The following is a 14,493-nucleotide window of genomic DNA, read 5'->3' as shown; positions in this document are numbered from 1 at the left end:
AGTGTTCTGGGTTAGGTTATGAGTCATTTGGGCCCTGGCCCAAGCTCATGTATTTAATTGTTGTATACTATCTGTTTTCTAGAATAGCTATTGGAAGCTCTAGAAAACTTGCATATAAAAGGAAAACTTGATGCTGGTTAGCTCTGATTTTATTTTTTAACCTAAAAATTATTGTAGCCCCTTGCTTAAAATGAAGCATTCTTTTTTCTTTTTGTGATGTATCTCTTTAGATCAGATTCCTATATTTGTGACCATGTTCCAGAAGAATGATCGAAATGTGTCTGATGAAACCTTTCTCAGAGACCTCCCCATTATATTTGACGTCCTGATTCATGATCCCAGCCACTTCCTCAATGAGTCTTCCATTTTCTACAAGTGGAACTTTGGGGACAACACCGGCCTGTTTGTTTCTAACAATCACACTTTGAATCACACCTACGTGCTCAATGGAACCTTCAACCTTAATCTCACTGTGCAAGCTTCAGTGCCCGGACCTTGTCCATCACCTTCCACACTTCCAAAGCCTTCCCCTTCTTCAGGTAAGAATTATTGTGGGTGGCCTTTGAGGGGGATTCTTTAACGGCTAAAATATTCATGTAGCTCACTGGTGGAGAATCTATGGGATGTGTGATGCAGCCGGCTGTTTGTTATCATTGAAAGCTCTAACAGGTTCGCCATCACTGATGTAGGTTATATACATTTTTTTATTTACTTACTTACTTATTTAGCAGTACTAGGGTTGGAAGTCAGGGCCTTCTACATGCTAAGCGCTGTAAATCTCAGCTGTTCCTCCAGCCCCCTAAGTAGAAACTTAATAGTGTAACTTAGGCTTGGGGATGTAGAACAGTGATATAGCACTTACCAACTGTGTTTGAGGCCCTGGCTTCCATCCCCAGCATGAATAAATAAACACATACACACATAAAGAAATGCCTACTTAGAAGAATTCTGTAGAGACTCTATAATGATTCCACTTTGTAGGTGTTGATTTAAAGTACTTTATTGCCATTTTAAGCCTTTAGAATAAGAAAGAAAGAACAGTGTGTTTAAAGTCACTTTGCTGGTAGAATTTGGTTACCCATGAAAACGTGTCCCTGATCCTCCCAATTTGCACCAGCCCTTGCTGTCTGTATACATTGCCTGCCATCTTCTAGCTGGTCGCTTTTCCATTTCTCCCCCAGTTTTCATGGCTGGCTCTTTATGAAGCATCAGGCCCTCTCCTGTCCCACACATCCTCCTTCCCTAGCTTGCCCACTCCTATCAGTGTCCCATGAAACCCAGTCATACTTGAAAACAACTCCTAAATGACCCGAGAAAAGATGCCACTTGAGAGTATCTCTCAGCCAGTAAGCCGGAGCACCTCCGGCCAGTAAAATTCACCAGGATTGAGCAACGATTGATCAGATAACAACTTCTGTAAGTAGTCAGCGAGGACATTCGAGAAGTTCCTAAGCGTCCCCTTTGGGAAGCACTGGCTTCCATCTGATTTCCCACCCTGACCACCGCCATTTCCACCTTTCCCCACTGGGCCATCCTCTGCTCTCAGCAGCCCAGGCTGACATCGTCTCACTGGTCACAAGAGGGCGCCATGACCGAGCCCCAAAGAAACACCCCATCACCATGTCTGGACTAAGAAATTTTTACCAAAGCCTGTTAGCTATAAATAATAAACTGTTAAAGTGTTAGGAATAAAATGAGATATTGTTAAACAAAGAATACATAAACAGAGACACTATATGTTATTATTACCGATTTTGATTCATTCCTTTTTGAAATGTTTTAAATTACAATATTTATGCATGTTCCCTAGTAAAAAACCCAAACAAACAAGAAAGAAGTCTAGAGTAAAAGTCTCTATTCACTTTCTCATCCCAAGAGTTAAACCCTATTAATGTTGGCAGGGTTTCTTTCCAGATCTTTCTCTGTGCATTTACAAATATATTCAATATATACATGTAGGCTTTATTGTTTTGGTGTTTATGTAAAGTGGCTCATGCTATAATGTCCTACAATTTGTTTTTTAGGGGGATGAGGGGTACTGGAGATTGAACCCAGAGCCTTCACACAGAGCTAAATCTTCAGCCCATTTCTTTCCTTCTTTCTCTCTCTCTCTCTTTCTTTATAAGTCAGTCTCACTAAATTGCTAAGTTTCCCAGGCTAGGGTCAAACTTGCAATCCTCCTGCCTCAGCCTTCCAGAGTGCTGGAATTACCAGCACTTAAAAAAAGCAAAACAAAACTGGGCTGGGGAATCTAGCTCAGTGGTTCTGATGCCTGCCTCGAAACCCTAAGGACCTGAGTTTGATCCCTAGTACCAAAAAAAAAAACCCAACAAAAAACTGAAGAGGGCCGGGGATTTTAGTTCAGTGGTTCTACCACCTGTCTCGAAGGCGCAAGGATCTGAGTTCAATCCCTAGTACCAAAAAAAAAAAAAATGAAGAAACATCATAGACATTTCTCCTTTATTAGTACTTGTAAATCTATCTTACTTTATTCAATGGCTAGTGTTCCATAGGAGTATATACTATCATTCATTTCAGCATTCTCTTATTTATAGGCAGTTAATTTAATCCTAATTCTGGTGACAAATAAAACTGTACTAGACAAATTTAAACATATAGCTTCATTCTAGTGTTTCTGTAGAGAAACCAATGTCTTTATCTGCAAGTATTGATGGTCTTCTTTATAAATAAGGAGTTCATGGGGGCCGGGGATTTAGCTAAGTGGCACCTCGCCTGCCTCGCAAGCCCAAGGTCCTCAGTTCAATCCTTGGTACTGCAAAAAATAATAATAATAAATAAAAATAAATAAATCAGGAGTTCAGGTATAACATTCAACATAAAGTACAAATACCTTGAATGTTTAGAAATTCCTGAAAGGTAAAGGACTTAATATTAAGTTACTTAATGTTAATTTTTATACTTGCATTTTTACAAAGCTAGTTTGCTTTTCTTAGAAACGATTTCATAGCATATGTTTAAACTATTTTTAAGTCAATGAAAAGTTATTTTAAAATTTCTGTTAACATTTTCCCTATGTCTGACTTAAGATACAAACAAGCCCAGTTACTCTAATGAATTAGTTAGGTTTTATTGTGAAATAAGCTTCTTGATTTTTGTCCAAAGTTGTTAACTATAATCAACCCCAAAAATGCCTTACAGAAGCTGGAAGTCAGGAATGGGACATTTTGGGGCCCACAGTGGTAACAAGAGTCAACCTGCAACTTTGAAAAGTAATTTTTTTCTAGACAGCATTTCTAGCTAAGCATACCATATTAATGGTCTTGGATTATTGCACATTATATTATTATTGACCAAAAATTTAATTTGTGCTCTGTACTTTAGCAAAAGGCTTCATAATAAAACACAGCCCAAAGCAGAAACCAAATGCAACCTTAGAACAGTGGCAGAGTTCAAGAGATGACTCAGGTAGCTGGGCCAGTTGGGTATGCACTGTTTATGTCATAAATTGTCTTTCTCTTTAGCTGATAGTGTTAGTATTCATTTTTCAGACTTTTGGAAAACAAATCTTTAAAACTCCTCAAATTTTATAAGGTTGATCAGTGTAAATATGTGTGTGTGTGTGTATCATATACTACTTTCCTAAAGAACTAAGACCTCTTGGCCAGGGATTTAGCTCAGTCGTTTCGCCACCTGCTGCGCAAGCGCAAGGACCTGAGTTTGATCCCTGGTACCAAAAAAAAAAAAAAAGAAGTAAGACCTCTCACACCATCCTCTAGGCAATAGGGACATAAATACTGAAATAAGGGTAAAGTTTGACTTCTTTCCATCATTTCTTAAGGTGTTTGTTTCTCTCCATTAGTCATTCAATCTTACCTTGACCTTATATATACAATATCTACAAAATTCCTTGTGCATTTTTATAAGCACTCTATCTAAGGTAGAATTGCTAACTTTTATTATTTGGTCTTTTTAAAAAGAAATTCTATTTAAAATATGATGGGGTTGTGAGGCTGTACATTAACTGAGAGCTCCATTTTGCCTGTCAAGAATTTCAACTGAAAGAATTTTGTAGTTTTCTAGGGGAAAACTAGGATCTTAAGTTCTGTATTAGCCAGCTTTCGTCACACTGCCCAATGCCCAAAATTTAAATCAGGAGCGGTTCATTTTGACTCGTGGTTTCAGAGGTTCAGTCCATCACTGACTGGCTCCAATGCGGAAGCAGTGTGGTGGGAAGCCATGGTGGAGGAAAGCTGCTCAACCCAGGGCAGCCAGGAAGCAGACAGGGAGAGAGAGAGAGAAGGAAGGAGCCCAGGAAAAGAATACACCCTTCCAAGTCCTCCCAGCCTGGCCCAACTCCTAAAAGCAAATTCAGCTGTGAATTCATCAGTGGATTAATCCAAGGGTTCCCAACCCTCAGGCCATGGACCAGTACTATTCTGTGGCCTGTTAGGAACTAGGGCTTATGGCAGGAGATAAGTGTATGTCCGAAGCTACTTCTGTCCTGCAGTGTTAGATTCTCATAGGAACTTGAACCTTGCTATAAACTGCACATGTGAAGGACCTGGGGCGAGCACACTTTGTGAAAATCTAATGCAATAATAATAGAAAAAAAGTACACAGTGTAGTAATAATATAAATAAAGTACACAATAAATGTAATGTGCTTGAATCATCCCAAAGCTCCACCCCAATCTTCCATGAAATTGGTTCCTGGTGCACAAAAGGTTGGGGACCACTGGATTAATCTCCTGATAAGTGTAGCACTCCCATTATCCAATCACCTTTCAAATGTCCCACTTCTGAACACATGAGACTTTGGGGGACATTTTAGATCCTTAACCATAACAAATGCTCTCCACAAGCAAACCTATTGCTATAGAGCATGTTAGTGAGTATTGGGACAGGCTGAGTGAACATCCCATAGACACTCCCAAAGGACCACCATGAAATTCAGGGACAATCCCAAGAGCCTGTCACAGCCTATCCTGCTGATCAACCACTGAATTAAGTCCAGTGCAGTGTCAAGACCTTACTGGACTCCCCAGCAGTATTTCCCAATGTGCCATGGAGCTATGTTCTGGAAATGTTCTGAGAACTACTCTATGTTCTGAGAACTACACACACAGGAAAGTCACAAGCATGTCACCTTTAAAAGGCTCTGAGAAGCCCTGGGGAAACCTCATAGGAAGCTTCATCCTTACATGTCACAAAGTTAGAAAGGGGGCTCTTTTGAAGCTTTGATGCTCTCCCCCAAGACGGGTCTATTTCAATGCCTTTTGAAAAGAAGAGAAGAGAAGGTTATATTTTCAGTATCATGTTTTCTTTCAACTTTTCATCTTGTTAAAGTAGTACCAACATCTTTTAAAATGTAACTAGTAGAGCATTAGAGCTTTTTTCTCTAATTATATCCAAGCCTTATTGTTCATGTCTTGTATTCACTCTTTTCTTTCCTCACACCTTTGCTCATCACAGTAAGATTCTTGGAATGTAAGCTTTGGACCTGGAAGCCATTCAAACAGGAAAAGAATTACCTTTTTCTATATTCTTGGAACAAGGAAATATGTTTATTAAGTACTTCCTATGTGGCAGACCTAGAAGAAGCAGGTTGTACATACCTTCTCTCATGATTCACTACTGGGATGGCAGCTAAATAGTATTCCTGTTTTATAGATGAGCAGATAGAGGCAAAGATAGGTTAAATAATGTGCCTATGGCCTCAAACAGCTAAAAAGCCTCTTGAATTAAAATATGACTTCATCTATTATGGCCTATTTTATTTCATCATAATCACCATGTCACACATTTTAATGTGACTTCAACTTTTCATTTGCTTCCTGTGTTTAAACAAGATATGGGATTATGTTTGGGGCAGGGTGTAGCTCAGAGGTAGAGTAATCACCTGACATCAGCAAAAACTTCAATCCTAAGCACACCAAACAAAGAAGTTACGTTTACTTACATAATTTAGCAGTTATAATAGCACTTATATCTCTTGTGGCACTCACACCTCTATGAATCTTTACACATTTACTTCAAATTTGTGCATAGCCAGGCATGATGGTGCATGCCTATAATCCCAGCACTCAGGAGGCTGTGGCAGGAGGATCTATCTGCATGAGTTTGAGGCCAGCCTGGGCTACATAGTGAGTTCAAGACCAACCTGAACTGGGCTAGGGAGGTAGCTCAATGGTTCTGTGCCCGCTTGGCAAGTGCAAGGTCCAGAGTTCAATTCCTGGTACTGGGGGTGGGGGGGACCAGCCTGAACTACACAGTGAGACCTTTTCTCAAAAAAAAAAAACAAAACATTATTTTTTCTCCATGGATTTAATAGTATAGAATTCTTGATGTTTTTCTAAAAAAGGCAGATAGACATGTGTTTAGATTTTTGGCTATGTCGTGCACATCTGTTGCATTCTTAGTAACTATTTTTAAAATATCTTACTATTCAAACACTCCAGTGCCTGCTGGTGACAGCCCCCTGGAGCTGAGCGAGATTCCTGATGAAAACTGCCAGATTAACAGATATGGTTACTTTGAAGCCACCCTCACGATTGTAGGTAAGGCTGGAGACCAATGAGGGAGTCAGCTCGGGTCACCCATTCCCTTGCTAACTCTAGGAGGGTAGAGGTAGGGGAAGGGACACCTCACTTCCTGTCCAACGTACTGCCAGGTGCACAAGGAAAGGCTTTTCTAGTTCCCAAGTTTCTGGCTGCTCACCCATCTTCCTCACACATTCTGAGGGAGAGTAGCCCTCTTTGAGGCCCACATGCAGATGAGCCTGAATCCCTTCTGAGCATCCAGGATTTGGGATATATGGAGGGTGAAGGAAGCTAGGATAGAGTTCCCCATTTCCCTTAGCTAATTTTCACACAGTCACTTTTCTTGTTGTAAAAAGGGAATGAGCAGGCCACCACACATGGCTGTGCATTTTGGACACTGCCCCAAGGTGTCGCTCAGCAGAGAGGTCAGGCAGGGACCAGAGTCCAGCCTGTGCACCCTGGGCCCAGTGACATCTGCCTGGAAGGAGCTGGCCACTCGCTGACCTGAAACATCTGCCCAGAAGGTTGCTGCTTTCTAACCCACACCTAGGCTCTAGCACCAAGAATCTAGGTTGAACCAAAGAACAGTTCAGTGTGACTTTGGAAATGCGACCTGGATATGCGTTCCCGGAGATGAGTGAGATTGCTTCCCAGATGAGCTGTGTTTCTGCTTGGCAACAAGGCTGTCTCCATTTAAGGAACAGGGTGCTGACTCATTAAGAAGGCTGCCTATGTCCTTTCAGGCTTCCATAATAGAATACCATAGACTGGGTGACTTAGAGACTACTGAAATTCATTTCTTGTGGTTATGGGCTTCTTTGGAAGCCCAAGATCGAGGCATCAGCAGATTTGGGGTCTATTGAGGTCCTGCTTCTGAGTTCATGGATGGCCATCTTCTCATTGTGTCCTCACATGGCAGAAGGGACAAGGGAACTCCATGGGGGTCTCTATAAGGACATTTGTCCTATCATCTGCCAATGGCCCGCTTCCTAATACCATCACCTTGGTTAGCATTTCACCATGCACAACTGAGAAGACACAGCATTCAGTGTACAGAACAGTGGCCTGGTTTTGTTTCTGTTGTGTTCTGACATTTTTCTATGGTGATTATTGTGTTAGAGGGAATCCTAGAGATTAACATCATTCAGATAGCAGATGTCCCGAGCCCTGAGCTTCAGCCTGACAACTCCCTGATGGACTTCACTGTGACCTGCGAGGGCATGTAAGTATTGTCCCCCTCAGAGAGCTGGGTCAAGTGAGGACCCTAGGTTTGAACAAAGGCCTTGATCACTAGTTGTCCCTTCTACGTTAAATTCCTTAATTTATTAGAAGCCCCAGACGAAAACAGACTTACAGAGGGCTATAGAAAGGCACTATCAAGTGCACACGTATTTTAGTAGAGCTGAGAATGCTCATTACCTTTAACTATTGATTAGCTTGAATAGTAATTATGATCAACAGCTGAACACTTATTGTGTCCTTAACACCTTACATCTATCTCATGCTGAATCATCCCATTTCACAGATGAGGCAAGTGAGGCCCACAGTGATTGCAGAACTTGCCCACAGAGAGCTGCTGGTGCTGGCGGAGAGCACGGCTCCTAGGTCAGGGGTCTGACTCAGAGCTGGCTCTTGTGCTCCCCGAGGCTCCTCTGGCAGGCAGGAAGCCAGTGTGGAACTATTATATGATAATCCTCTCTCTAATTCACAGTGCTTTTTCTACCATAATTTGATTTCCCTTGATTTGGTCAGGACTGTGTACAATGAACTAAATATAAATAATTTAATAGAGATTACATCGATTAATTATATACTAACAAGTCAACTAATTGACGTGTGTATACCTTAACTAATAAAATATATGTATGTTTAAATAGATCAAGCAATCAAGAGATTGGATGGTATAACAATGGGCCTTATTTGGTAAAAGGAAATGACTAAGAAGCTCTGTGGCTTGGGGCTGAGGAGCAGAAAGAGCTGTCTGTGTGACCTTGGCCTAGTTTTTCCCGTCCCTGAGCTGGGCTGTCACCAGTTACACTAGGATAAAATTACTTTCTTCATGAGACGACATCCTAAGTCTAAACTGGGGCCAGCTGCGCTGCTGCTGCTGCCATCCCTCTGCAGGAACCCAGGCAGGGCCGACTCTGACAGCAAAGAACATCTCCACCCAGCACTTAAGCGCCTGCATCTCTGGACATTCAGGGGGCCCAGAACGCAGAGGAAATGACTTGGGCTTCACACAGTTCCTGCTAACCCCTTGCCTTGGGAGATGCCATCTCCTCCTCCTCTTCTGTCCTCTGACCTCACCTTCCTGGGGATGCAGAGGAAACTTGGGCAGCTCATCCTCAGGCTTATTTAAAAGCAAATCACACGCTACAATTTAACATCATCTGATTTGAATAAGAATAGGGAAATCCCGACTTTATAGAAATGTAATGATTTTTCTTTTTAAAAAACTGACATTGCGTTCCTCTGTCCCTCTGTGTGATCTGGGTGCCCCTCCCACCCCTCCCCGTCCCAGCATCCCCAGGGAAGTCTGTACCATCATCTCTGACCCCGCCTGCCAGCTTGCCCAGGACATGGTCTGCAACAGCGTGGATGTGGACGAATGCCTGGTGACCGTGAGAAGAGCCTTCAAAGGCTCTGGGATGTACTGTGTAAACTTCACTCTGGGCGACAACACAAGTCTGGCCCTCACTAGCACCCTGGTCTCCGTTGCTAGCAAAGGTGAGTTTTGTTTTATGGTCCTAAGAGCACTTCATATTGCAGGTAAAGTCTGTGCCCAGTATTGAACCCCTGAGGGCTTTGCATCAATGCTTACTGTTATTTCAGTGCAAAACTCACACTGGCATTAAAGTCCAGCAGTGAATCTACTTAGGGAAGTGGTGAGGGAAACTCAGTGAAACCGTGATCAAAGAAAAGTCTTTTGATGAAAAACAAGTTGTCTGTGATCATGGACCCATAATAATGGGATATGATCATTGCATGCTTGAATAGATTTGTATGTCAAGAGGAAAATGTAAAGCTCCGTGTCAAAAAATAGCAATGGCATGATAACAGGAGAGGCTGAGATCTGGCTTTCATGAGAGTCCACTTGGGCACAGGTGTGAAGCCAAGAGAAAGAGGAAGCCGAGTGGACCCCAGCTCCTCTCTACCCTGCCGTGTGTCCTCTCTTTTCTCCCAGTCTACTAACTGCCGCACAGAGGCAGTAACAGACCAACTCACCTACCCTTCAGATGCTCACCAGGAAAACTGCTCTTTGCCCTCCTGATGCTGGGTGGGGGTGTGTGTGTAAAATGTTAACAAAGCAGACTGAGGAATTTCATTTAGAAATCTGCAGTTACTGGTGGCATTCGATAAATGTCTAAGTACATTTTATCTTATAAAATAAGCAAGTTCTGAACCCCAGTGACCTTAACTAAATCTCAGTTACAACCAACTTTCTCTTAAGACTCCTTTATATCTTAGAAGTGCTATGTGGTAGAATACAAGGGAAAGATTGTAACTGTGGACACATTGCACTAATTTTGCCCTATAATTTGCATATTGTCAGGTACAACCTAATACTATCTCACTAATGACTCCTTTGGACTTGCTTATTTTACAAGATAAAATGTACTTATATATTTATTCATTAATCATATGAAGGGCAACTTTAACCCCATTGAAAGAGAAATCTAATATAGTAATAGTCCCTTGCTGACAGGAACATGTTCTGAGAAACTTATTACTGGGCATTTCATCATTGTGCGAATATTGTAGACTGTACTTACCCAGACCTACATGGTCTAGCTCAATCACTCCATGTGGCACACGCCTGTAATCCCAGCTACTCTGGAGGCTGAGGTGGGGTGTCACAAGTTTTAGGCCATGTAGGTAACTTAGCAAGACCCTGTCCGAAAATAAAATGTTTTTGAATGGCTGGGGATATAGCTCAGTGCTAGAGCACTTGTGTAGCAAATTCAAGGACCTGGATTAAATTCCTAACACTGAAGGAGAAAGAAAAAAGAGAGAGAGAGAGAGGAGAGAGACAGAGACAGAGACAGAGACAGAGACAGAAGGAGGGAGGGAAAAGAGAGAGAGGAAGTCCATAGACTGTTAGATTAAATTATTTGTATTTATGGATCCAATGAATATTCATGAAGCACCTCTAATTCTTTCAACAAATAATGATTGAGCATGTACTGCACGCCCAACACAGTTCTGGGCATGAGATACAATTCTAGGTAAAGTGAGGAACAAGACAAAGAAGATTTTTGCCTTTCTGAGCAGTGACAGATGTTAAAAGAAAAATTTGAGGCAAATTAAATTTAACAGAGGTTTGATGTGTGTGTATGTGTGTGTGGTACTGGGGATTGAACCCAGGACCTTTACAATAAGTCACATCCCCAACCTATTTATTTATTTATTTATTTATTTATTTATTTATTTATTTATTTGAGACAGTGTCTTATCTCATGAAGTTATTAAATTGCCCGCCTGGGCTCAAATAGTCAATCCTCCTGCCTCAGCCTCCTAAAGTGCTGGAATTACAGGCATGAACCACAATATCCAGCAGACAGTTTATTTAGGCACCAAACTGAGCAACACTCAAGAGCCAGATGAAGCTCAGAGAGCTCCACTATTGAGCAGTGAGCTTTCTTATGTTGCCTGAGATGCCAAGTAGAGAAATCTCTTGAATGGTGGCAGTGAGGCAGGTGCCTAGTTTGGTCCTGGCACCCATCAGTCAACTGGCTGTGACTGGCTACAAAATATTCTCCTAAATAGGGTTTCAATGTATTTAACTATTAAGATTGCAGTTTTTTGGGTAGGAATTCAAAATACTTAAATAGCCTTGGGACAACAGCCTCCTCCTTGTTCAATTTAACACAGGCAATAAACAAACAAGATAGAATTGTGAAGAAAATAAAGCCAGGTCAGAGCTGCAGAGTGGTGAGCATGGAGGAGGGAGATATAGCAGAGGACAGAGTCAGCACTCTGTGGGGGAGAAGCCCCGCCAACCCTGTGGCCCTTCTTGGTGAAGGTGCTCCTCTGAGCTGAGACCTGAACTGCAAGAATGAAAGGCCCATCTAGTTCCTCAGGCCCGGGCTTTATTCTGTGTGCAAGAGGGAGCCACTGACTGGCTAGCAGTGTGATCTGGTTGATGCTTTCAGAAGACTATTCCAACTGCACAGTGGAGGGAAGGTTGTTGGAAGGTAAGAGTAAGCACAAGAGGGCCCTGGTGACAAGTAGCAGAGGCTATGAGGAAAAAGTAGGTAAGCTGTTATGCTTTAGGGCAGAGACAGAACTGATTGATTTGTTGGGTTGCAGGAGAAGAAAGAAAACATAATCTGTGGCTTGCATAGCCTAGTAGGAGAGAAATACATGTAAAGAAATAATGGTGGGCAGGTGTGGTGGTACACACCTGTAATCCCAGGTACTTGAGAGGCTGGGGTGTGAGAAATCCAAGCTCAAGGCCAGCCTACAAGACCCTGATCCAAAATAAAATTTTAAAGAAATTCTAATAAGGGATGGAGGTAACTTAGTGGTAGAGCACATGTGTGGCCCTGGGGTCAATCCCCAGTACTACCAAAAAAAAAGGAAGGAGGGAGAGAGGGAGGAAGAAAGGAAGGCAGGCAGGAAGGCACCACAATGTGGCCCAGACACAGTAGACAAAGTAGATGGTAACAAAGGAGAACATGACCTGGTGACCTCAAGAAACCTTGGGAGGCGGCATGAAAGAGGGGCCCTGCCACGAGCCAGGGGAAGGGCATTCCAGCAGAGGACATGGGGGTTTGAAATAGTGGAGGGAATAGGGGTGACTCTCAGGATTTTTAGCACAGTGGGAAGGTAGGAAGTGAGAGATGAGGCCCGAGTTATGCACGGTGGATCACGGAAGCCCAGCAGCACCTGGGTCCTGCTGGATCCGTGGAGACCTGAGCAGGAGTCTCCAGGCTATGACATTGCTCTCCCGATCCCTTAACACAGTGTTCCAGACACGCTAACTCATTCTCTAAATGGAAGATAAGCTGACCCAGAGACTATGTATTGTTTCATGGAAATGATTACCGAAAGCCCAGAGGGAGCCATACGTCTTCCGCAAGCGCTCCCTCCCTCATTTATTTAATGGCATTACAAGCAGCGTGTCCTCTAAGTGGAAGACACAGCTAACACAATCTTGCTTCTGTTTTAAGACCCAGCCTCCCCTTTCAGGATGACAAATGCTGCCCTGATCTCAGGTGGCTGCTTGGCCGTCATCGTCACCGTGATCGCCGTCCTGGTGCACAGGTAAGTTTCTGATTCTAACACTTTCAATCTCCATAGTGTGTTGGCAGAAGTAAATGGCATATTTTTGTGCAAATATGCCATTTTCCTTTTTTCTTTAAAACATTTTGTGTATGAGAAGAAAATCTTCCATCAAACGATGAATGCCAAATTAGTCTGTTAATTTTGCTGGTTTTTTTATCCTAAAAATGCTACCAGATGTCAGTAGCTTTATGAAATTATGTCTATGTACTATTTGACATATAATCTTAAATCATAAGGAGCAGACACATTTCTTCATAAAGAAAAAAATAACTACATTTTTATAAGATACCAGCACATTTCAAGCATTGATTAGGTTAAATGGAATTAACCCTTTGAACCTGACATGAGAAGGACTGTAGAAAGTAATTTGTTTCAGCTGAAGATCTTTTCTTTAATAACTGTCCAACACCTTGTTTTCAGAAAACACAAGGAATACAAACCAATTAAAAACAGTACTGAGAAGGTGCTCAAAAGCAAAGGCCTACATGTCGTCCTCAACGACACAAGGGCCGCATTCTTCCTGGGAAACCAGGAGACGAACCCACTGCTCAAGGACTACGCGGGAATTCTTTAAGTCTGCAGCCTTATTTCTGTCCAACAGTCCACTCTTCAGTGCCGTTTATGTGAACTGTACACAGGAATGGATCACTGTTAGCTCTTTTTTTCTGAAGATTATTGTAAAATACATACCCTGATTTAGGGAAGTTGAATGTTAAGGAGGTTGAATTAAATCACACTTTAGAGAAGTGATAAAATAACTTAGCAGTGCTTTTTCTTTCTTGTTGCAATTCATGAATAAATCGTAGGTGAGCAGTAGCATAGATGTCTTATCTCCCAAGAGTAGGGAGAAGGCCTGTCCCTCAGACTCTGACCCAGGTTAAGTGGGAGGAGAGGCTGGGCACTTTCTAGCTGTCCATATAACCATATGCATAACACCAGTGTAGTCCTGCCTGAAGAGCAGGTTCCAGGCCAACTGAATCCCATTTTGCCTAATGTGCCCAAGGCCCTGGCAGAATAGGTACAGGCCTGAGCCTTTTGTCTGGTGTGCAAACTTCTTATACTCAGAAAACAATGCTAATCTAATAAAAGGTGTGAGCACTGTATTATGGTGACAACCTGCCCTGCCCAGCTGAGTGAAGGAATGATACTCGTTTACCCATGGATGTTTATTTAGTGCTTTCTGTATACCAGACCTCATGCTAGACACATGGCCCTGCACTCAGAGTGGGCATGTGGCTATATACCTGAATTTCTGTACACTCTGGAGCACAGATTTAGAACCATAAGTTTTGACTTTCTAAAGGAGGGCCCTAGTTTTCCTACTAGTTTCTCTATTTAAATGATTGGAACCTTGATCAGTGAGGATTTCACCCTATCTGCAATTAAAATCATCTGCCATATGTTAGACGACATTCTTTTTCTCCCCTTCCTGAAAAATAAATATGGGAAGAGACAATACTGTGGTATTGTCATTGTTTTCCCAATGTATCATTTGTCCTTTGATTTTATTTATAGTTTTTGACAGGTAAAAAGTTCTATAACACCACCCCAAAGAGCATCAATAATTTCATATATATTTTCTACTTCAAGATATATGTATATAGGGCTGGGGATTTAGCTCAGTGATACCACTGCCTGCCTCACAACCACAAGGCCCTGAGTTCAATCCCCGGTACCAAAAAAAATAAATATATACATATGTATAT

At 42.1% G+C, this 14,493-nt stretch overlaps 1 protein-coding gene across 1 annotated transcript in view; it reads left to right on the top strand.

Moving 5' to 3' along the window:
* Gpnmb (glycoprotein nmb) overlaps nucleotides 1-14,278 on the top strand; it is a 28,023-nt gene extending 13,745 nt beyond the window's left edge. The window contains exons 6-11 of the mRNA XM_004839560.4: nucleotides 231-539; nucleotides 6,419-6,517; nucleotides 7,619-7,721; nucleotides 9,021-9,226; nucleotides 12,673-12,766; nucleotides 13,208-14,278. Of these exons, the coding sequence (XP_004839617.1) occupies nucleotides 231-539; nucleotides 6,419-6,517; nucleotides 7,619-7,721; nucleotides 9,021-9,226; nucleotides 12,673-12,766; nucleotides 13,208-13,361 (965 nt within the window). The 3' untranslated portion in view covers nucleotides 13,362-14,278. The remainder of the gene's footprint in view (nucleotides 1-230; nucleotides 540-6,418; nucleotides 6,518-7,618; nucleotides 7,722-9,020; nucleotides 9,227-12,672; nucleotides 12,767-13,207) is intronic.
* The last annotated feature ends 215 nt before the right edge of the window (nucleotides 14,279-14,493 follow it).

This window comes from Heterocephalus glaber, unplaced genomic scaffold, assembly GCF_053883595.1.
Source record: "Heterocephalus glaber isolate CG9 unplaced genomic scaffold, H.glaber_assembly_v1.0 deba00000676, whole genome shotgun sequence".
NCBI classification, from domain to species: Eukaryota; Metazoa; Chordata; class Mammalia; order Rodentia; family Bathyergidae; genus Heterocephalus; species Heterocephalus glaber.
Note: the sequence above shows the minus strand (reverse complement) of the source record. Positions and strands in the feature narration are given on the sequence as shown.